General features: G+C 42.8%; 2 protein-coding genes across 3 annotated transcripts in view; both read right to left on the reverse strand.

Moving 5' to 3' along the window:
* Positions 1 to 272: 272 nt before the first annotated feature.
* Positions 273 to 7,147, reverse strand: LOC112220339 (POU domain, class 5, transcription factor 1-like). Of its 2 annotated transcripts, none has more exons than XM_024382161.2 (5): positions 3,903 to 7,147; positions 3,649 to 3,757; positions 1,451 to 1,581; positions 957 to 1,121; positions 273 to 681 (listed from the first exon to the last, which is right to left on the reverse strand). In XM_024382161.2, the coding sequence occupies exons 1-5, from the start codon at positions 4,647 to 4,649 to the stop codon at positions 427 to 429; spliced, it is 1,407 nt and encodes a 468-aa protein (XP_024237929.1). In that variant the 5' UTR covers positions 4,650 to 7,147; the 3' UTR covers positions 273 to 426. The 2 variants fall into 2 exon arrangements, with proteins under 2 accessions (XP_024237929.1, XP_024237928.1); XM_024382160.2 differs by having other exon boundaries at positions 3,649 to 3,760.
* An 11,565-nt stretch (positions 7,148 to 18,712) lies between these two features.
* The window catches only part of LOC112220338 (neural proliferation differentiation and control protein 1-like), a 37,201-nt gene continuing 33,360 nt past the window's right edge, over positions 18,713 to 22,553 (reverse strand). The window contains exons 3-9 of the mRNA XM_042302398.1: positions 22,358 to 22,459; positions 21,992 to 22,198; positions 20,702 to 20,768; positions 20,244 to 20,328; positions 19,549 to 19,628; positions 19,315 to 19,414; positions 18,713 to 19,177 (exon numbers count right to left, since the gene is read on the reverse strand). Of these exons, the coding sequence (XP_042158332.1) occupies positions 19,097 to 19,177; positions 19,315 to 19,414; positions 19,549 to 19,628; positions 20,244 to 20,328; positions 20,702 to 20,768; positions 21,992 to 22,198; positions 22,358 to 22,459 (722 nt within the window). The 3' untranslated portion in view covers positions 18,713 to 19,096. The remainder of the gene's footprint in view (positions 19,178 to 19,314; positions 19,415 to 19,548; positions 19,629 to 20,243; positions 20,329 to 20,701; positions 20,769 to 21,991; positions 22,199 to 22,357; positions 22,460 to 22,553) is intronic.

Raw genomic sequence — 22,553 nt, forward strand, 5'->3', positions numbered from 1 at the left:
GAGCATTGAAGATGGGTCATGGCTGGGTCTTCCAGCATGACAACGACCCGAAACACACAGCCAGGGCAACTAAGGAGTGGCTCCGTAAGAAGCATCTCAAGGTCCTGGAGTGGCCTAGCCAGTCTCCAGACCTGAACCCAATAAAACATCTTTGGAGGGAGCTGAAAGTCCGTATTGCCCAGCGACAGCCCCGAAACTTGAAGGATCTGGAGAAGGTCTATATGGAGGAGTGGGCCATTTTGGATTTAGATCCAGTCTCTCACAGTTGAAGTGTCCCTATGATAAAAATGACAGGCCTCTACATGCTTTGTAAGTAGGAAAGCCTGCAAAAATCGGCAGTGTATCAAATACTTGTTCTCCCCACTGTATGTTGGGTGGGAATGGGAGGCCATATGGCCAGAGCTGGTTTAGAGAACTGGAACACATTTAGCTGGTCAGGTGACCCACCAGTCCAGGGTGCGGGGCCTGCTTAAAGACTTCTGGCCTCTGGAGGGGGGGCATGTAGAAAGTGGGGGCCCCGGTGTGGCTGGATAGGTGGTACCCCTGCCCAGGGAGGGGGGATTGGGTCATATGTGGGGGAGGTGGACTCTGCTCGTAGTACTGTTCTTCACACTCCTCGTCGAAAGGGAGGGCCAGGCGCTTGCCCTTCTGTCTGCGGTTACAGAACCACACACGCACCACCTGCCAAACACAAGTCACATGCTGTCCAGAAAACACCACATTTCCCCACTTCCTTAATTTTTTAAATATAGAACCTGACAGTGTCAGACAAGTCATCACATACACCACTAAGATTCAAACCATGGAAACACAGGAAAAGCATATTTACCATAAATGAATTTAGGGTCCATTTCATTTAAGAGCCAATTAGACTAAACAGCCATGCACAGTTGGGGAAATAAAGGCCAGTAGGCGACAAAGGAATTGAGGGAAGGCTGTATCAGTGTGGGACTCACATCTCTCTCCAGACACAGGTCATCTGCAATGTGTGTGATGTCCTGGGTGTTGGGCTTGGGGCACTTGACAAAGTAGGACTCTAGAGCCGTGCGCACCGAACCCTCCAGACTGGTCCGCCGCTTCCTCTTCCTGGTGTCCACAAACACCCGCTCGATCTTGTACATCTGGGGATACAAACATACTCACACACTACTCACACACTCACATTCAGACTGGGACATTACAGTGTACTTTGGTCCATTGCAGAGGACATAACTCTATTGGTCCCCCCCAAAAGGGCCTCCCCTCAAATACCAAAAGCAAAAGTTGAATAGATAACATTTAATGGTGAACATTTTCTAATACATTTTACTCTGGTTGGCCATGGGAAGTTCATGGCCAACAAGATGGAATCCTAGACACGTTGTGCAAACCTGATGCTGCTCTGTACCAGCTGTGATTCTAAGCAAAAACAAAGATATCTGATAAAGAGTTCGATTGGAAGAATACTCACATCCTGGGGGTTGTCAGAGGTCTCAGCCTCATTCAGCCATCTCCGAAGCAGGGGCTTCAGCTTGCACATATTCTTGAAGCTGAGCTGGAGGGCTTCGAAACGACAGATTGTAGTCTGGCTGAACATCTTGCCTAAACAGAGAACGAGTCATTGTCAGCAGTTGACACTAGGGATTAATATTTTCACAAAAATCTACCAAGTCGCAATACCAGGAATAATTCATATGTATCCTGGGAAATACGCAAAAATCGGAGCGTTTAAAACCAAGATATGGTCGTTTAGGATTCTCCCTAAATAAGATTGTCGCTGAGCCAAATTGGAGTCTTGGCTGCGACACTATTGAAAGATTTCACAACCAATAGAAACTCATATTTTGTAATGATAGAGTAACAGTTCCCCAATAACATTATTGCGAATTAGGTAGTTGATCAGAGCATTATCATGTTCCGCAATTAATTCAGCGCATTTAATCAGTATGCCTAGGCTACCTCGACACAGACATGCACTAACAGCAGCCAAACAAAGTCAATGATCGAAGTGATTACGCTTGCTAGATAAACGAATACCAAAACTTTATTTGGCAAAATCGAGTGGATTATACAGATGGCAGGTCAGCTCATGAATAACGGGAGATGAAGAGGAACTTGTTTAAATATCAAGGCATCTTAACCGGGACCGACTTTGTGTTGTTTACACACTCTACCGAAGCTCTGATAGAGAGAGCAATACGAGACAGCGCAGAGAAGAGGGGGAAACGTTTTATTTTATTTACATGCGTATGCGAGAAGTGATTTGGTAATGCCACCTATGGATTACAGAAAAAAAGTTAAAGGGACGATATGAAAAAACCCTAAACCCACTGTTCCTAGGCCGTCATTGAAAATAAGAATTTGTTCTTAACTGACTTGCCTAGTTAAATAAAGGTAAAAATAAATAAAAATATAGGGCTACTACGTGAGTAAATTGAGCAATTACACTTGATTTAGGCTACATTATTGCGTGCTAAATGTTTGATCAGTGAGAGGTGCAAACGAATAAATGAGCTACCATTTCCACTTGTCCAGCCAGATATAATTTGACCAAATATACAGACCTTGGCTTTTGGTCGGGTGTAGAACAGGCTACTTACTACGCGAATGAAGCGCAAAATCCACTTGTATAACATGCTAGCAAAATGTTCTGATCAGCCAATATATGAGCAAGCTATCAAAAATATGTTCATTAGCACAGACTCCAATTTAGCTAACATTTCCCCAGTTTAAATTGTTACCAAATATCTAAACGGAGATTCAGTGAAAACAAAGATCTGACATTGACTAGTCCCCCACTCGTCTCAAATCAGCGACATGGCGCTGTCCCAATGAAAACGGTGCTGAAATCATAATTTAGTTTACCACACACACGACTATAGCTTTAAAAAATTAGTATAACAGTTTTATATCACTTTGGGAGTTTCAGTATGAGCAAGAATTTGACAAATGCCTTCAATTGCATTAGCCTACTTAATGCCAATATTTTCATCATTGGCTGAACATAAGGTGAGTTTTCCTCTGCACTTTTTCTCGGTCCAATGGCTGTTTCCTGTCTCCCCACTCAGCTGCCGCCCGCCACATTGTTTTCATCACCAGTTCGAATCAATATAGTGTATGGTTGTCCGGTTAGGGCTCATTTCATTTATGTGATGTTGAACCAGTCCTGGGCTTCAGCTCACTGGTCTTGGTTCAAAACGGGATCGAATGTTCAGTTCTGATGAGAGGTCTAAAGTGCATTCGGATCTGTTGTGCTTTGAATTTATGGCGATTGTGTGAAGTAAATACACTGCCTCCATGGGACAACCTGTTTGGATAATGGAAATATATATAATTTTTAAATGGCACAATATGCTGCTACACAAAGTGTATTTTGGGAGAATTGCATTTGTGCGATATTTGCCGGATCTTGTCCTTAATTTTTTTCGGGAAATGTAAAGAGTGGTCCCGGGATCCAAGTTACCCATGTAAATCCCTAGTTGACTGCAACAACCACAGTAGATTTCAAACACAAGGACCATAATATTATATTGTTTCCTACGCCAATTTAACGGAACACTCAGTAAGTTCAAGACCAAGCATGCATTCATATTCACCAGCTCACATTGGCAAAGTTAGGCTGTGACATAGGTTAATGGTAGTTTTAGTGTAAGCCTAATCCAAACTCACCATAAAGGTTGCCTAGAGCCATTCCTACATCTGCTTGTGTGAAACCCAGTGTAATACGCGTGTGCTTCAGCTCCTTGGCGAACTGTTCCAGCTCCTCAGTTGAAGGGTTCTCCTGTTAAAAAGAGGCACACTTACCAAAGACTTTAGGAAACATTGTCCATCCCTTCACTTCAAAAAAAATAATTAATAGGCAGGCTCCAGGGTAAACACAAGCTAATAGGACATCATGGGGATAACGGTACATTCAGACTCACCTCTTCCTCCGAGTCGCTGCACCCACCGCTGGCGCTGGAGGATCCATTGCTTTGGGTTTGCGCCTGGGGCGCTTGGGCACCTTGGCTTGCGCTCCCGTTGAACGTGATCCCGGGTAACCCATTGCTGGGGGGTGACGGCGAGAGCGATGGGGATGTTGAAGACGATGTTGAGGGTATGGAGTTGAGGTTTTGAATATTGGAACTCTCAGCAGTGATGTGGGGAAGGCCGGGCCAAAACGAGGGGTTCCATGGGGTCGAGTAGTAAACCCCGTGAGGCACAGCGGACGACGGAGTTGGATACTGTTGAATCTTTACCTCATACTCGTCATTGACATCCTTCTCAATCTTTATATCAGGCATTTTGATTTGGTCCCTGGCTTCGGCAATGGGTGGGCTCAGGTTTGTGGCCTGCGTAGTCACTGCAACCCTCGGTACTTGGCCGGTGTATTCGGGAGCGGCGATGGGATACCAGTGTTTGGGTTGGCAAAAGTCACCGGTTTGTAAATCGGAGGCCCTATAGTCACCACCGACTGGTGGGAATTGGAAAAAGGTTTGAGGTGTTGGAGGCAACCCATTGTATGCAGTCTTGTTGAATAGAAGACTGTGGTGCTGTAGAACGCCGTGAGGGATCTGGAGCGACGTGCCTCCAAACGCTTCTTGACTCAAGGCCTGGGCGTACATGGGTCGGCTGAAGTCATCCGGCCGGCTGTTGCAATCCGAAAGAGGGCTCTGAGATCGCTCCGACATTCTCCTTGATTTGAATCTCAGACAATGTGGTTCAGGCACTTGGTTATAGTCAATGACACGCTTGCAGTCTATACCGTCTATATACCCATTACGCAAGATAGAACATCGTTTCTGAACGGCCTGTCCTGAACACTTGAGGGCGGCAAGAAAATGTCCAAACGCCAGCGTTCTTTGAGCAATCCCTTAAAGGGTGAAAATCAATCCCGAAAGTTTCTCTTCACGCTGTGTGGAAACAAACCTGTACAGAAATAGAAGCCTGTGTACGAGATACCCATCAACTGTAGTCCATTGAGGCTCGAGTTCACCACCTACTTCACCTTCAAATGGCCGTCTCACAACACCCCAGCTCCACAGTTTTTTTTATCAATCGGTGTTGGGATGTTAATTGCCTCGCCTCCCATTGGCCGAGAGAGACAATCAAACACATCTGATTGTGAATTTGCGAACGAACTTGATTTTTTTTCCCCTTCACGGCGAGATAACGGTCTATGCTATCCGGGATCATTGGGACGTCCCTACCCCCCACTGAAGTTGAAATGTAAATGGTTAGGTAAGGGTTGTTTAAGGTTAGGTTAAGGGTAGGGGTTAAAGTTTAGTGTAGGGACGTCCCAAAGATCCCTGATAACACTGACCATGAGATAACAGGTAAGCTAGTGCGCGTGCTTTCCCCTTGAAAACTTGACTGAAAAAAATTGATACTAAATATTCGTCTTCCTGAGAAAATTTAAATAACACAAGCTCAGGTGTGTATGCAAAAATCCTGTGAGCAATTAAAGGAAATTATCTAGTAAAGTTAATTCACGACTTCAATGTTGATCCATTTAATATATTTAGCCTTCGTGACGAAGTAGTAAATACATATTCAGTGACGTAGCCAAAGTATCTAATATGCATGTAGCGTTGTGTGGACATTGTTTAACCTTAACTAGCTCGATATTAAAAGTGATTTGGGATAGCCTACATGCAAGCAGATGTATTTAAATACAGACCAGAATTACATATTTTGACTATCACTCATTATAAAATGTTGGCCTATAGGCCAAGAAAGTATAGGTAAAATTGTGTTTAAATCAACAATAACATTTAATGTAACAACATTTGGGCAACCTTGCTGATCATGCTCAACTTATCCATTTTATATTACACTATAAAGCAATAGGTTATATAAAGATTATTTTTCATAGCCTAAAAAGCCAATTTTGTGCAAAAATAATTATCGAGTAAGTGAGATCCCATTCGATCAAAATGTAATAGCATGGACCCATATTTTCGCTTGCTGAATTTTCTGGCTAATTGTTCGATTTTAAAATGTAAAAAAAATGTTTGTGGGAAAAATCTTTCAATTTGTTAAATGGAAATTATAACCGACTCAATGCATTTCCATTGAGGTTTAGACTTACACAAAACACATTGGCCTCATGTGACCCACAATCATTAGTGAAGTTAACCAATAAAGAATTAGGTTCATGTTTTGTCATATTTCACAATGTTTGGACCATCCTTTTGGCCGAGAGACAATGCCTATAATATGATGGCGCTGTAGCCTAATTACATGGATATCAGTAAACTGAGAAGGACTCCTGTTTCAGAAATACATGTGAAAGGGTCAGTAAGTCTAGAAATTAAAAGCAGTCTTATGACATTTCAAAATAGACAATTAACTCAACGAATGATGCACATAATGGTTTAACTTTTCTGAAGTGACAACTTTACGCTCAATTGTACATACAGAAACCAATTTTTGCCCATGTAAAATCAGGACAACGCAGGGGAAATTACTAAAACAACTAAAAGCATCCAGTCGAATTTATACTAGCCTTGATGGGTGTATTGAAAAGAGTGGATGGCCGTCGCACCGATACAGATACGCACCCCCATAGCGAGTCGTTTGCTTCAGATTGTGGCAGGAAGACGCGCCGCGGGAGGAGTGGGGGTGTCATTGTGCGACTTGGCCCGGGGGCACCCCGCGGCTTTTAGTCCTTGAGTAGCGATGGCCGACCATTAGCTCCTTTTCAGACACGAACAATAAGTCGAAACCCTTTGATTCCGGCCCACACACACCTACCCCCTACCCTGAATGAAACACTCATGTCCAGAGAGTGACTTATTTGAGTAGGTGGTTGATGATGTTATTATTAAAGTTATAGCATTTGTACATTGCTATGTGCAGTGTGAATAGGAGATGAATGAACATGGTGTCGGGGCATCTCTAGCCCCCCTCAGAGCGTGTGCAGACCAGGTGGCTGGAGTGTTTAAAGACATATTCAATCTTTCCCTATCCCAGTCTGCTGTTCCCCCTTGCTTCAAGTTGTCCACGATTGTTCTTGTACCCAAGAAAGCAGAGGTAACTGAACTAAATGACTATCACCCCCTTCTGCCACTATGAAGTGCTTTGAGAGGTTAGTTAAGGATCACATCACTTCCAACTTACCTGACACCCTAGACCAGGGGTGGCAACTCCAGTCCTTGATGGCCTGATTGGTGTCACACTTTTTCTCCATCCCTAGCAAACACAGCTGATTAATCTAATTGCATTCTAAACTAAAGATCATGATTAGGTGATTATTGGATTAAGGTGTGTTAGCTGGGGCTGGGGCAAAGCTGACACCAATCAGGCCCTCTAGGACTGGAATTGCCCCCCCTCCCTGCTCTAGACCTACTGCAATTTGCATACCGCCCTAATAGATCCACGGATGACACAATCGCCAGTGCACTGCCCTATCCCATCTGGACAAGAGGAATACTTATGTAGGAATGTTGTTCATTGACTACAGCTCAGCCTTCAACACCATATCACCCTCCAAGCTCAGGGCCCTGGGTCTGAGCCCCACCCTTTGCTTCTGGGTCCTGGACTTCCTGATGGTCCGCTCCCAGGTGGCGAAAGTAGGAAACAACACCTCCACTACGCTGATCCTCAACACGGGGGCCCGCCCGGGGTGTGTGCTCAACCATGACTGCGCGGCCACGCACAACTCCAACTCAATACCCAAATTTGCAGAAGACACAAAAGTGGTACACCTGATTACCAACAATAATGAGAGCCTACAGTGAGCAGATTAAAGTTTACAGTAAAATGCTTACTTACAAGCCCATAACCAACAATGCAGTTAAGAAAAATACCTACAAAATAACAAATAAAAGTATAAAATATTAAAGAGCAGCAGTAAATAAGAGGTAATATGCACATGTAGGTAGAGTTCTTAAAGTTACTATGCATAGCTAATAAACAGAGACTAGCAGCAGCATAAAATAGGGGGGAGTGGGAATGCAAATAGTCTGGGTAGCCATTTGATTAGATGTTCAGGAGTCTTATGGCTTGGGGTAGAAGCTGTTTAGAAGCCTCTTGGACCTAGGCTTGGTGCTCCGGTACCGCTTGCCAAAGGAGCTGATCGTGTACTTCAGCAGAGAGCAGAGGGAGCACACCCCATCCACATCTATGGGGTCGCAGAGGAGAAGGTGAAAAGCTTCAAGTTCCTTGCAGTACACATCAGTAGCAATCTTAAATGTTCCAACTACACAGACAGTGTAGTGAAGAAAGTGCAACAGCGCCTCTTCAACCTCAGGAGGCTGAAAACATTTGCCTTGGCCTCTAAGACCCAAACTTTTGCAGATGCCCCATTGAGAGCATCCTGTCAGGCTGTATCACCACCTGGTACAGCAACTTCCCCCTCCGCAACCGCAGGGTACAATGTCTGCCCTCCAGGACATCTACAGCACCTGGTGTCACAAGAAGACCAAGAAAATCATCAAGGACCTCAGCCACGGCCTGTTCACCCTGCTACCATCTAGAAGGAGGAGACAGTACAGGTGCATCAAAGCTGGGAACAAGAGAATGAAAAACAGCTTCAATCTCAAGGCCATCAGACTGTTAAACAGTCACCACTAGCCGGCCTCTGCCCAGTACCATGCCCTGAACTTTAGTCACTGGTCACTTTAATGTTTAAACTGTTTTATCCATTTCATATGTACACTACCGTTCAAACGTTTGAACGTTTGGGGTCAATTAGAAATGTTCTTGTTTTTTAAAGAAAAGCACATTTGTCCATTTAAAATAACATCAAATTGATCAGAAATACAATGTAGACATTCTTAATGTTTTAAATTACTATTGTAGCTGGAAACGGCTGATTGTTTATTAATGGAATAGGTACATACAGTGGGGCAAAAAAGTATTTAGTCAGCCACCAATTGTGCAAGTTCTCCCACTTAAAAAAGATGAGAGGCCTGTAATTTTCATCATAGGTACACTTCAACTATGACAGACAAAATGAGATTTTTTTTCTCCAGAAAATCACATTTAAGGATTTTTTATGAATTTATTTGCAAATTATGGTGGAAAATAAGAATGGTGGATGGAGCGAGACATGATGTCCCAGTCATGCTGGAGCAGAACGTTCTCCACGGCATCTCCAGACTCTGTCATGTCTGTAACATGTGCTCAGTGTGAACCTGCTTTCATCTGTGAAGAGCACAGGGCGCCAGTGGCGAATTTGCCAATCTTGGTGTTCTCTGGCAAATGCCAAACGTCCTGCACGGTGTTGGGCTGTAAGCACAACCCCCACCTGTGGACGTCGGGCCCTCATACTACCCTCATGGAGTCTGTTTCTGACCGTTTGAGCAGACACATGCACATTTGTGGCCTGCTGGAGGTCATTTTGCAGGGCTCTGGCAGTGCTCCTTCTTGCACAAAGGCGGAGGTAGCGGTCCTGCTGCTGGGTTGTTGCCCTCCTACGGCCTCCTCCACGTCTCCTGATGTACTGACGCCTCCATGCTCTGGACACTACGCTGACAGACACAGCAAACCTTCTTGCCACAGCTCACATTGATGTGCCATCCTGGATGAGCTGCACTACCTGAGCCACTTGTGTGGGTTGTAGACTCCGTCTCATGCTACCACTAGAGTGAAAGCACCGCCAGCATTCAAAAGTGACCAAAACATCAGCCAGGAAGCATAGGAACTGAGAAGTGGTCTGTGGCCACCACCTGCAGAACCACTCCTTTATTGGGGGTGTCTTGCTAATTGCCTATAATTTCCACCTGTTGTCCATTTGCACAACAGCATGTGAAATTTATTGTCAATCAGTGTTGCTTCCTAAGTGGACAGTTTGATTTCACAGAAGTGTGATTGACTTGGAGTTACATTGTGTTGTTTAAGTGTTCCCTTTATTTTTTTGAGCAGTGTATATATGTGCATATACAAATATTATTGTACATTATTGTGTATGTGATCAAAATTTGATTTGTACTCATTTTTCCTTCCATTTCTAAACCCCCACCCCACTCAACACTCCCTTTACAGATGACTGTTTCCCCTCTCCATTCAGCCTGCCCATTTTCAAACGCAATGACCCAGCAGATTTAACCAGGAGAGCTGTGCTCTCGCTCTCCCAATTACAAAGCCAGGGAGAGGGGACCTTGGAGGCCACAGAAGCCAGTCAAAGGCTTAAAAGACATCAAACTCAAGCTACATGCATTGTCCTGTGCCATGGACTTGGGAGGGAATTGTCATGCTAAACACACAGGGAGAAAGTAGAACCAGGCAGGGATTCCAAGAGGACAGGGGTCCGGGGGCAGGAGGGATCCAGTGGGGACCTGTATGGGCTGGACAGTGAGGGGGTAGTAGGTACAGTCAGGGTGGGAGGGAGGGTGCTTGGGGATTAGCCTGAAAATCCTCCAGATGTCTTTTTTTAGATCTTGTCTTACCTCTTTTAAGTGGCCTCTTCATCGTTCATTATCCCCTCCCTCAAGGGAGCTCTGTATTTCTCTATAGGAGAAGAATCAAATCAAATCAAATGTTATTTGTCACATACACATGGTTAGCAGATGTTAATGCGAGTGTAGCGAAATGCTTGTGCTTCTAGTTCCGACAATGCAGTAATAACCAACAAGTAATCTAACTAACAATTCCAAAACTACTGTCTTATACACACAAGTGTAAGGGGATAAAGAATATGTACATAAAGATATATGAATGAGTGATGGTACACTCCATCCATCTGATCCCACTGCGGACTGGGTGAGGGGTTTTTCCCTCCTTTCGCTGAGCTTTAAATAAGAGTGGAGATAGTGGAGACGGTAATGGTATCACAGCACAATGTAATACTGTATTTTGTAATAAAGTCAAAGCTGAGACAACTCGCACATATCAAGTCTGTCTAGCACCATGTCCAAATAAGCTCCCTGTACTACAGTGTGAAAGAAGTGTGGTATCAGCCAAGAGGAAGTGTGAGGGGTGTGAGGGAAAGTCACACATAGCTGTGTGGGTAAACAATGTAGTTCAGACACACAGTCACCACTCACCCACCCGGGTGACTGAGATAATAGGCATAGGAGGACTGCCTAGTTTCAATCATTTAAGCCTTTTTTTCATTTTTTTTTCATTGCCATAATAACATTTATCTTGCCGTTATCCCCTTCTGACTCTGTCAGTGGAGAGATTTCATACAGATTGACTTGCTCAAAAACATTTGTTCATTTGTCTTGATTGGCTGTTTTGAGTGGCCATGATAGGGGGGGGGTGTAGTTTATATATATATATATATATATATATATATATCCATAACTTCTTATTTTAATTTAACTAGGCAAGTCAGTTAAGAACATCTTGTTCAGGGGCAGAACGCCAGATTTTTTTTGCCTTGTCAGCTCGGGGATTTACTTGCAACTTTCAGTTATTAGTCCAACGCTCTAACCACGAGGCTACCTGCCGCCCCGATTATTCAGGCCAGCTCTAAAAACTCTATGCCTTAGTTATAGCCTATATACACAACCTCTAGGGCTCAGAGTTTTTCTGACCCTTCTCCCCTAGCATCCATAGTAGGCTCACAGTCTGCACCTCTTTTCTCCCTGACTACCTTCCCCACAAATGAGTCTGATGGCTTTTTGATTTTCTCCCTAACAGCCCTGCCTTTGACAGTCAACACCATCCCTCTACCCATCGCAAACCTTCAGCAGCAGACCAATACCGTCCTCCCTACCACCATTCACAGGGACAATGGGCCTTAACAGCCCTAGGCAGGCAGCTCAATAGCTTGAGTTACAAGAGCCCCCACCCCCACATACGTTTGTTTTACTACCCTTGTGGGGACCAAGCAATTGATTCCAATTCAAAATCCTATTTTCCCTAACCCTGAACCTTAACCCAAACCCTCAACTTAACCCCTAACCCTAATTGTAACCCTAACCCTAATTGTAACCCTAAAACTAACCCCTAAGCCTAAAATAGCCTTTTTCATTGTGGAGACCGGTAAAATGTCCCCTTATTTTACTATCCTTGTGATGACTTCTGGTTCCCCACAAGGATAGTAAAACCAAACACACACACACACAGATGTAGGCCTGATAACCAACAATGATGAGTCAGCCTGTAGGGAGGAGGTAAGTGAACTAGCAATGTGGTACCAGGACAACAACTTTTCCCTCAACGTCAGCAAAACAGAGGAGTAGATGGTTGACTTCAGGAAGCAGAGGGAACATGCCCTGATCCACATAAACAGGACTGCAGTCGAGAGAGCAGAAGTTTTAAGATCTTCAGCGTCCACATCCCAGAGGACTTGACATGGACCAACACCACCACTGTTGCCAATAAAGGCACAACAGCGTCTCTACTTCCTAAGGCCGTTGAAGAAATTTGGCGTGCCACCCCGGGTCATCTCCAAATACTACTGCTGCATCATCGAGAGCGCCCTGACCAGTTGCATCACGGCCTGGTATGGGAATTGCTCCATCCACGACCGCAAGGCCCTCCAGCGGATGGAAGATGAAGAGGGCCCAGTACATCACCCATCTAGGACATCTACTTTAAACGGTGCCTGAGGAAGGCCCACAGCATTATTAAGGACCCCACACACCCCAGCCACAAGCTGTTCACTCCCTTACGGTCTGGCAGACGGTATTGGAGCAGGAGGTCTGATAGAAACAGTCTCTGAGCCTGTTGGTATCTACAAGCCCTTAGACTGCTGAACACTTGAACTGGACTGACCACTTGCTCTAATTCTCCACACCTTAGCACCCAGACGCACACAACTCAACACACACACGTTAATGCTGCACACCCATCACAAATGGTTGCTACCAGACTCTTATTGTGATTGCTAAATACTGCACAATTTAAATACTTGCCCTCCAATCCCCCCTTCCCCTAAACACATGTAAATATTGGACATTAAATTGTGCCTTCCTGTATTATACTTGTGCTAAACAGTTTATTCTATTCTACTGAGCCATTTACTTTATGTTCATGTTGATATATTTTATTATTTCTTAATGTTGTTGCTTTGTCCAGAATCATTTAGTTGGGCGTGTATACCATGTGTATTCCGTACATACGACTAATAAAACTTGTAACACACAAACAGAAAGGTTGAGGGAGGGAGGAGAGCAAAAATGACTCCAGTCCAGTCCACCAAAGACACTTGAGAAATGTCATAGAAAGTGTGATTCAAAAGGCGATGAAAGTTGAAAACTAATGAAACGGTCTTTTATTTGGTGTTGTTGTGTGATGCGGAACCGACAACACAGCACATCATAGAGAGCTGGATAACAGAGTCAGGAATGGATATTTCCAGTACCTACCCAAGCCCCTCCCCCACACACCTCCCCATTAAGGATCGACTAATAAAACTGATCCCCAGCACCCACTCCAGCCACTCCTATAGCTTCATTTACCCATTCTGTGCAGTCCATTTCAGGGTCAAAAGTCATGTAAAGAGCAACATCCTTTCGAAAGAGAGAGGGAGATAAAGAGTGAGTGAAATCCTTTAGAGAGAGAAAGAGAGAGAGACAGAGCGACAAAAATGTGCATGGTCATTTTGCACATCTCACTTGAGTTAACAACATTTAGTTCAGATGGCCTGCATGTGCAAATATATAACAGAGAACACTCACTCTTTGTATGTTCATTTTGCAACACCAGAGTTGGAACTGAGAGGGATATATCTTCTTTTAAATTTTATTTCACTAGGCAAGTCAGTTAAGAACAGTTTTTTTTTTTTTTTTTTTTTTACAATGACGGCCTAGGTGCCTTGCTCAGGGACAGAACGACAGTTTTTTCCTTGGCAGCTCGGGGATTCGATCTAGCAACCTTTCAGTTACTGGCCCAACGTTCTAACCACGTCGCTTCCTGCCGCCCCAAACAGAGGATAAAACAGAGACAATACTAAATAGTGATATTTACCATACATCCACCACAAATCCTATAGATATTCAAGTGCATATATATCACTTTAAATGTCTCCTTCAGTTACAGGATCCTTACACATATGAGACTGAATCAAAGACAAACATGTTGGAATCACACCATTTTCGTGGGCATAAAATAGTACTTTAAAGATTATATTACAGTATATCATGACAGTGTCCCCTTGTGTTCCTCTCGCTCCTTAACCCAATACCAAGCACATTTCATGAAAACCCCTTTATATGTACCTATAATGAACTGGGTTTAGCTACTAGCTATGCATGACAAATACAGTAAGGGACTGTTTATTATTATATATATATATTATAAAAACTGCACATCTCTGTGTTCTATATGCAATCTATACATGTTTGCTCATTGTAACATTCAAACAGAGGCTTTGGGAGATCACTGCACAAAATAATGAGCTTTACAAAGGCAAGCAAAGGAAACATTGATTCTAAGAGAGGGGGGGTAATAATATCTAGTTGACACAAAAGGGGCTATATAGTGCACTACTTTTGACCAGTACCCATAGGGCTTTAGTCAAAAGTAGTGCACTATATAGGGTGCCATTTGGGACACAGTTTGAGTTTTACACATGGCTGTAGTTCCCATAGAAGTCCACAATGGCTGTGAGTGATCCAGAGTTTCTGTCAAATCAACATCCCTCTTCATTTTCTTTAAAAAATGTTTTTATTCTTCTACAGATGTTGGATCTTAACTTGATTACTCTTGTTGTGGAACATTTTCCTGATTCAGTAATTCAAATGAGCCTTGTGATTGGCTAAAAATGAGCAGTAATTTCTCTCTCCATTCGTGGACAGTCGAGTTATTGGGTTCAGAGCTCGCTATCTTAAACAAGCATTCTCTCCAGCTCGCTCAAATGCTATAGGCCTTGGTCCTGTCACTGCAACATTCAAATATACAAAAATGTATCTGAAATTCAACCATATACATCAACAACTTTTGTTTTATATAGCTTAACACAAGATAGTTATTGATCTCCACTAGGGTACGACATACAAGTGTATCCTAAGGTTACAAATAAACAAGGGGCAACTTGGTTTTAGAAGTGTGGGGGGGGGCATAATTATTCTTACGATATATTTTTTTATCCAGTCGGATAAACACTCCGAACAGGATACCCGACGGCTCGGAGGTGTCCGCATGGTCCTAAAGCCCACCCCAGTGAAAGTTGCGCCCCTGGAATAAACTATCCAAACTGAGTTCAATTGTGGTCTAGTGGTTAGCGCCACTGCCTTCAGCATATAGGCCTACCGTGTTGGATTCCAGCCCAAATAATGCATTCTCCAGATTGCAATTTCTTGATTAGAAATTACCATACCAGACACTTTTGGATAACAAAAATAGTAAAGATATAAAATAACCATAATACACCAACATTAGTTTCCATTCATACAAAGTGTTGGGGGATTTGCCATAATAAACGAGGAAATACTTTATTTCTACTGTACAGAATTGGTTGTAAAATAGATAAATCACCCGTAGTCTGTTCAAAAAGGACTAAATTGTTACCGATGACAATACCAACCAGAGGGCGAACATATCTTGAAAGACTTTGGTTGAAAGCAGGACTAAGGTAGAGAGGAAGAGGTGACGTGAGAGGGCTCACTCTCGCAAAAATAAGCCCAAGGCGTTTCTATGGGCTTAATATGCAGACCTAAACTTGTCGTCTGCCTTTGGGACGACTCCCATTGTTAGGGCGGAGACATGAGCATCTCGTCATTGTATACAGATCTCTGACTAAGGTAACACCGCCATCATCTTTTTGCGGACCTTAGAGATAATGGTTGGAATTGAGATCAGCTGTGTGGGTAAATTTGGCGCATATTGATAGTTTAACGAGACCTGTAGCCGTGTTCACATTGGCAGTTTGAAATTACTCAAATCCTATTTATTTGCATTTTCAATTCGATCTGTTATTTCCCCCGCTGTCTGCACAGCCCAAAAAACACATGAAATCTGATATTTCAAACCGCCATGTGACTTGTGTCTGAACGGTCAAATCTGATTTATTTGCCCTCAAGTGGTTTTTAGACTGTTATTTGGCATATCTTATTGCTTGCTAGCTACTCTGTTGACAGTTTGACAATAACATGTGGTAGCTACCTAGCTTGTTCATTGTTTACAAACAAACTAGTGAATATGCTAGAAAGCTAAACAGCTACCTAGCTAGCTAGTTGACTGCTGTGGCTAGCCAAAAAGGACTCGTTTTGAAAGTTGGATCATCTTGTCCTTTTGAGGCTTGAAAAGTGTTCTTACCCTAATGATTTTAAACATTCAAAACAACTGGGACACGTCCATGGAAGGCATTGTTGTCACCTTAGCTTGCTACATAACGTCTGAGTGATAGGAAGCACAAGCACCACCAATCAGCCTACACCACTGTGCACACACACCTGTCATTACTATGACAACTAGCGTAGCCAGCAAATGACTGCTGTCTGAACACACAACCCGACACAATGCTGTCTGGACAGTCAGTAGCTCAAAACAGATTTGATAACCCAAACTGATTTGCGCATTAAGGCCTGCAGTGTGAACAAGGCTTTAGTTGGCGATAATCTAGTGCCATCAATGGTTGCAATAGGCCCCTTGTTATTTGATTATATTTCTATAGGCTACATTTTGTAGGCTAGCCGTTAGCCAATCAATAGTCACTAAATAAAAGGTGTAAAAACCCGATAATCTACTGTTTGTGTTTCCCTGGCTAAATTGTTGAGCTGATTTGGAGCATCAATTGATTGGCAGATGTAGGCCCACTGTATAACGATAAACTTTCCTGCAGTGTGTATGTTCACCCATGTATTTTTAGTTAGGCTATGTATAATTTGCAGTGGTGGGTAGAGTACTGAAAATCTGTATTTAAGCACAAGTACTGTTACTTAGATGAATGAATTACAAAGTAAAATTTGCCTTCTTGAGAAACTACTCATGAATGAGTAAAAAAGTATCCGGTCAGAAAACATTCATTTCTAATTAAAGCCTGCCAGCACCATCTTGCAGACGTCCCCCAGCACAGGTACTCTCCAATGAAGACTAACATCAAACAAAGTCGGTAGGCTGTATAGGGTCATGCAATGTTGACTTAATATCTAGCAATGTGTACAATTTCATAAAAAGGTATGTGGTACTCGAGGCATTGGAATAATTGTACAATTTCAATAGCATTAATGACAATCACAATATCATTTCAAGTACATGTGAATATGCATACAACAATATTTACACCAAGTGTGATGTTCAATTTCTCACTCAGAATGGACAGGTGTTACAACAGTAAAACAATCAATACCGAAATGTCATTATCAAATCATGTTACTAGTATGCAAATCAGACACATTTTACTATTGAATTAAATTGATGTCAAAAGGCTATTTTTTTTGTTGCAATTTAGCCAATCCTAACATTTTTTACTAACCTTAACTTATTCCTCCTAACCTGTTATGACATTTTTTATATTTTTGACAAAAGCTTTATCCCTTCTAGACAAAACAGTATTTATACTCCATCCCTTCCGAACCTGTCCTTTCCACTTTCAAGAGTATTTTATTTTCTTGGCTGGCTCATTCTCCTATCACCTCGGTTCTGCCGCTACAAGCTAGAAATAAAAAGACAATCTATATGATTTCTATAGGGCACAAAAAGCTTACAGAGATGATACACTGACTGTATGAAAGAGGTGCTTATAGGCATTTTCATAAAAACAGAATGACACACACACAAACAGGGAGAATAATGTGTGGGAGGATGCTGCGGTGGACTGACCTGTTGATCTTGCTAATGTTAGCTAGCTACATCGTTGACGCTGCATCTAGTTTAAACAGCTTGTCTTGTAAGGGCAACCTAATGTGATATCAATACTGAGCGAAAATATGAACGCAACATGTAAACTGTTGGTCTCATGTTTCATGAGCTGAAATAAAAGATCCCAGACATTTTCCAGACAGACAAAAAAAGTCTTAATCTACATTCTTTTCCCACAAATGTATTTACATCCCTGTTGGTGATAATAATCCATCCACCTGACAGGTGTGTCTTTACCAACAAGCTGATTAAACAGCATGATCATTACACAGGTGCACCTTGTGCTGGGGACAATAAAAGGCCACTAAAATGTGCAGTTGTGTCACACAACACAATGCCACAGATGTCTCAAGTTTTGAGGGGGTGTGCTGACTGCAGGACTCTGTCCACCAGAGGTCATGACTCTGTCCACCAGAGGTCATATGGGGAGCTAAAAACATGAGATTAAACTTTTTCTGTCACAGTCTGGGTCAGCCAAAGCTAGCTAGTTAATTTCTATATTTCTAATATATTAGCTAATTAGAAATGACTTATCTTACTTCAGAAATATATAATATTACAAGGGCAGAAGGTAATTAAAGTGCAACTTACCTCTGATCGAGTCTGGCTAAGAACCCAAGAACAAAAATATGAAGACGTGCGCTTCCCTTCGAGAGCCGTGGTGGAGATAAAACTGGGTTTGATGGACAACTTTGAGAGACAATGGACTTAAGAGTTTTGATGACAACCTATTTTGAATACATTTCATTGGTCAAGTGGTTGTGAAACGTTCATACAGACGTATAGTATCGAGTCATGTAAAAAATGTCATCCGACAGTGACAATATTATATTAAAAATCTATGTAACTAAAGTAATTTGGTCAAATGTAATGGAGTAAAAAATAAGTTACTTCCTCCAGAAATGACTTGAGTAAGAGTTAATGTACAGCCCACAGAGATTAACTAGAAATGTACTAGTTTCTCAAAGGACATTAGTGGACCAGATTCAAACCCATGCCTACTCTGGCATATGTTTACCATTGTCAGCGGCTGTACCCACTGGACCACACAGGCTCTGTGATAACCACCAATTTATTTTGCTTATTGTTTGCCTTGAACATATAATACAACAATTAGTCAGTGGACCTACAGTCTAAATTATTGTATAGCCTACAAAACACTGCTTCCAGCTGCCCCCTGGTATTGATTCTCAATATTAAATAGACATTCAATTCCTCCTGCTGCAGATCATTTTCCTTCTGCAACAAAATGCATCAAATTAAGATCCAACATCTGTATAAGCCTGTCCAGTTTTGAGAGAGCAACCTGATTGGAGAGTTAAGCTTCTCTTTTCCAGAGTAAAGAAATTGCGTGTGTGTGTGTAGGTTTGTATTGTGTTTTAATTGGGTGTATGTTTCTGTGTGTGTGGTGTCTGCGTGTTCCAGCATGCATTAAAGCCTATGGGATTCCCTTGGGATTCCCTTGGTAGTGTAGGGTAGAGTCGTCAAACAAAGGATTCTTCACTTCCATCTCTCCAGTCTGCAATGAAACAAAAGCCAAACAAACACAGTCATCAGCAATATGAATATTGTGTGTAAACAAGGACAGAATGTGTGAATATATTATGTGTTTGTGCCTGAGTGTGTGTGTGTGTGTGTGTGTCCTAGCACACCCACCGGTGCAAGGCCAGGGCACTCGTACACAGTGAAGTCTCCGCCCACTTCTTCCTCATCTGATGTGACTTCTGAGTCAGTGACTTTCGTCTCCGATTTATGTCTGAAAATCAACAGAATGCACCAAGATGAATATGTGTGTGTGTATTCATATTTGAATGAAACTGAATTGTCGGACAGGTAGGGAGAGAGAAAGGACGCGAGACCGAAAAGGGCAAGAGGAGGAGTAGAACTCACTTTTCCATGGAGAGCATCTGCTGTTTCTGATGCTGGTAGTGGTACATCTGAGCACTCTGGGCCAACTTCTTATCCCCCGACTGAGGAGAAAAGGGAGAAGGAGAAGAGAGACCCATGAAAACCACCCTCAGCGGGGAGGAAAAGCAAAGAAGAGGCAAAGCCTGAAAATCAGATGCTTACGTCACAGACATCCTGTGGTCAAATCACATTGACAGAAGGAAATTAATCATACAAAAAAATAGTCTAGTCCCTTATTTACACACATGTAGGTACGGTATCCCGGACATAGATTAAGGCTAATCCTGGTCTAAAATGCATGTTCAAAATAGGGATCTTATATTCAAAGTGCTTCTTCATCCAGGACTAAGATTAAAGACAAACTTCAGCCATTTTTGAACGTTTCCTGTTGAAAAACAATATCCCCTGTATAAATACAGTAATGTACACACACTCATGGGTACACAAATATGTTTTGAGCAAAACTTTGTTTTGGGACACAATTGCAAACTTCAAGAGTTGGCCTTTCAAGGAGCTGGTCTGATGGGTTTACCCTGATGTCATTAGCCTCCCCACTTGATTGTGGAAACAACAGAGGACCAAAGAGAACAGGGTCTAATCTGGGTAATATGGAAAAGACTCCTAACGTATTTAGCGGAGGTGGATGTATTCTGCCCCATGCGGAAGAATGCACTTACTGAAGTCCTGTTGGCTGTTCCATTTCCATTGCTTCCAAATGCAGGGTAATCTACCTTCTGGGCCAGACGTGATTCCTTCTGCAACCTGTAGGGGCAACATTATTCTGAGCCATTAGAGACTAGGGAGACTGGAGCAGGAACAGTAGGTAAAATAAAATAAAAATTAAATCTGCATTTTGGACACTTCCCAATAGCGCGATATTCCCTATATAGTGCACTACTTTGACCAAAGCTTTATGGACCCTGGTCCAAAGTGCACCATAGGCAGTAGGGTGCCATTTGGGATGCATCATAACAGTGCAAGTGCTTAAATTGATCCTTTATAAAATGTGTTGGAAAATGATTTAACATGCTCTAACAAAAACACTTGACAGTAAAACAATAGAAGGGAGTCTAGCACATCTAAGTTGTCAAATTAAATAATAACATATTGATATTGTTACTGTCTGATGTCTTACCTTACCCAGCAAACTGTAGCCAAGATCAGGGCCACAGTGCCAAAGATGATACACACAGAGATCATAACTGCAGAGGTCGAAACAAACAGAGAAGAGGATAGAGTGAAGACAAGATACCCATAAAAGGAGGAGAAATTATGAAATTGTGTGTGACTGCTGATGGAATCTAACCACTTTCAAATCTATTCCCTTCGGAAAGTATTCAGACCCCTTCACTTTTTCCACATTTTGTAATGTTACAGCCTTATTAAAAAATACCTACTTATTTTTTCCCCTTATCTACACACAATACCCCATAATTGCAAAGCAAAAATAGGTTTTTCGAAATGTTTGCATATTTGTTAAAAATAAAAAACGGATACCTTATTTACATAAGTATTCAGACTCTTTGCTATGAGACTCGAAATTGAGCTCAGATGAATCCTGTTTCCATTGATCATCCTTGAGATGTTTCTACAATTTGATTGGAGTCCACCTGTGGTAAATTCAATTGATTGGACATGATTTGGAAAGGCACACACCTGTCTGTATAAGGTCCCACAGTTGACAGTGCATGTCAGAGCAAAAACCAAGACAGATCTGGGGAAGGGTACCAAAACATTTCTGCAGCATTGAAGGTCCCCAAGAACACAGTGGCCTCCATCATTCTTAAATGGAAGAAGTTTCGAACCACCAAGACTCTTCCTAGAGCTGTCCGTCCGGCCAAATTGAGCAATCGGGGGAGAAGGGCCTTGGTCAGGAAGGTGACCAAGAACCCGATGGTTACTCTGACAGAGCTCCAGAGTTCCTCTGTGGAGATGGGAGAACCTTCCAGAAGGACAACCATCTCTGCAGCACTCCACCAATCAGGCCTTTAGTTGCCAGACGGAAGCCACTCCTCAGTGACGGCACATGTCAGCCCCATGACATCTCCTTTTGGAGTTTGCCAAAAGGCACCTAAAGGACTCTCAGACCATGAGAAACAAGATTCTCTGGTCTAATGAAACCAAGATTGAACTCTTATCACCTAGCCAATACCATCCCTATGGTGCAGCATGGTGGTGGCAGCATCATGCTGTGGGGATGTTTTTCAGCGGCAGGGAATGGGAGACTAGTCAGGATCGAGGGAAAGATGAAAGGGGCAAAGTACAGAGTGATTTTTGATGAAAACCTGCTCCAGAGCGCTCAGGACCTCAGACTGGGGCAAAGGTTCACCTTCCAACAGGACAACAACCCTAAGCGCACTTAGTAGAGCTGGCCTGGTCTTACGCCATAAACGTGTCACTACTTTCAACTAATAAAGACACTTACTGACAAGGAGGCTGTCCTTGGAGGGGTATGGGATGGCTATGGGGCCTCCAGGTCCCCCCGGTCCCACCCTCTCCAGAGCCCCAGTGGCAGACTGCGGGGTCCGGGTAGAGGGTGCTGCGGTAGTGGGCTGCTCCGCAGAAGGTTGGGCCTTGCCTCTCTGTCTGGGAAACTTTGCCTGAGTCATAGGAACTGCCTTGGAGGGGGTGTCTGGGAGAGAGAGAGAGAGAATAAGAGAGCGGAAGAGAGAGACAGACAATGTTATTATTGTGGTGTAGATAACGTTTTATATATATCGACACGCATCTATGGAAAAGTAACTGAAACATAATAAAATTCATAGAAATGCATACGGGATGTAAGGCTCACCTGATTGTTTTGATTGTTTGACCTCTGACACTTCCTGTTTGGCAATGACTGAGTGAAGGAAGTCAATCTCTTCATCTAGATCAGAGAAGGCTGTCACTTGACCTGAGGAGAAAGACATTGGCAGATTTAAGAATGAGTCCATATGCACATCATGCCTTTGTTCAGGATATCTTATTATATGTATGTATATTGTGCT

This window comes from Oncorhynchus tshawytscha, linkage group LG20 (genome assembly GCF_018296145.1).
Source record: "Oncorhynchus tshawytscha isolate Ot180627B linkage group LG20, Otsh_v2.0, whole genome shotgun sequence".
Lineage (NCBI taxonomy): Eukaryota > Metazoa > Chordata > Actinopteri > Salmoniformes > Salmonidae > Oncorhynchus > Oncorhynchus tshawytscha.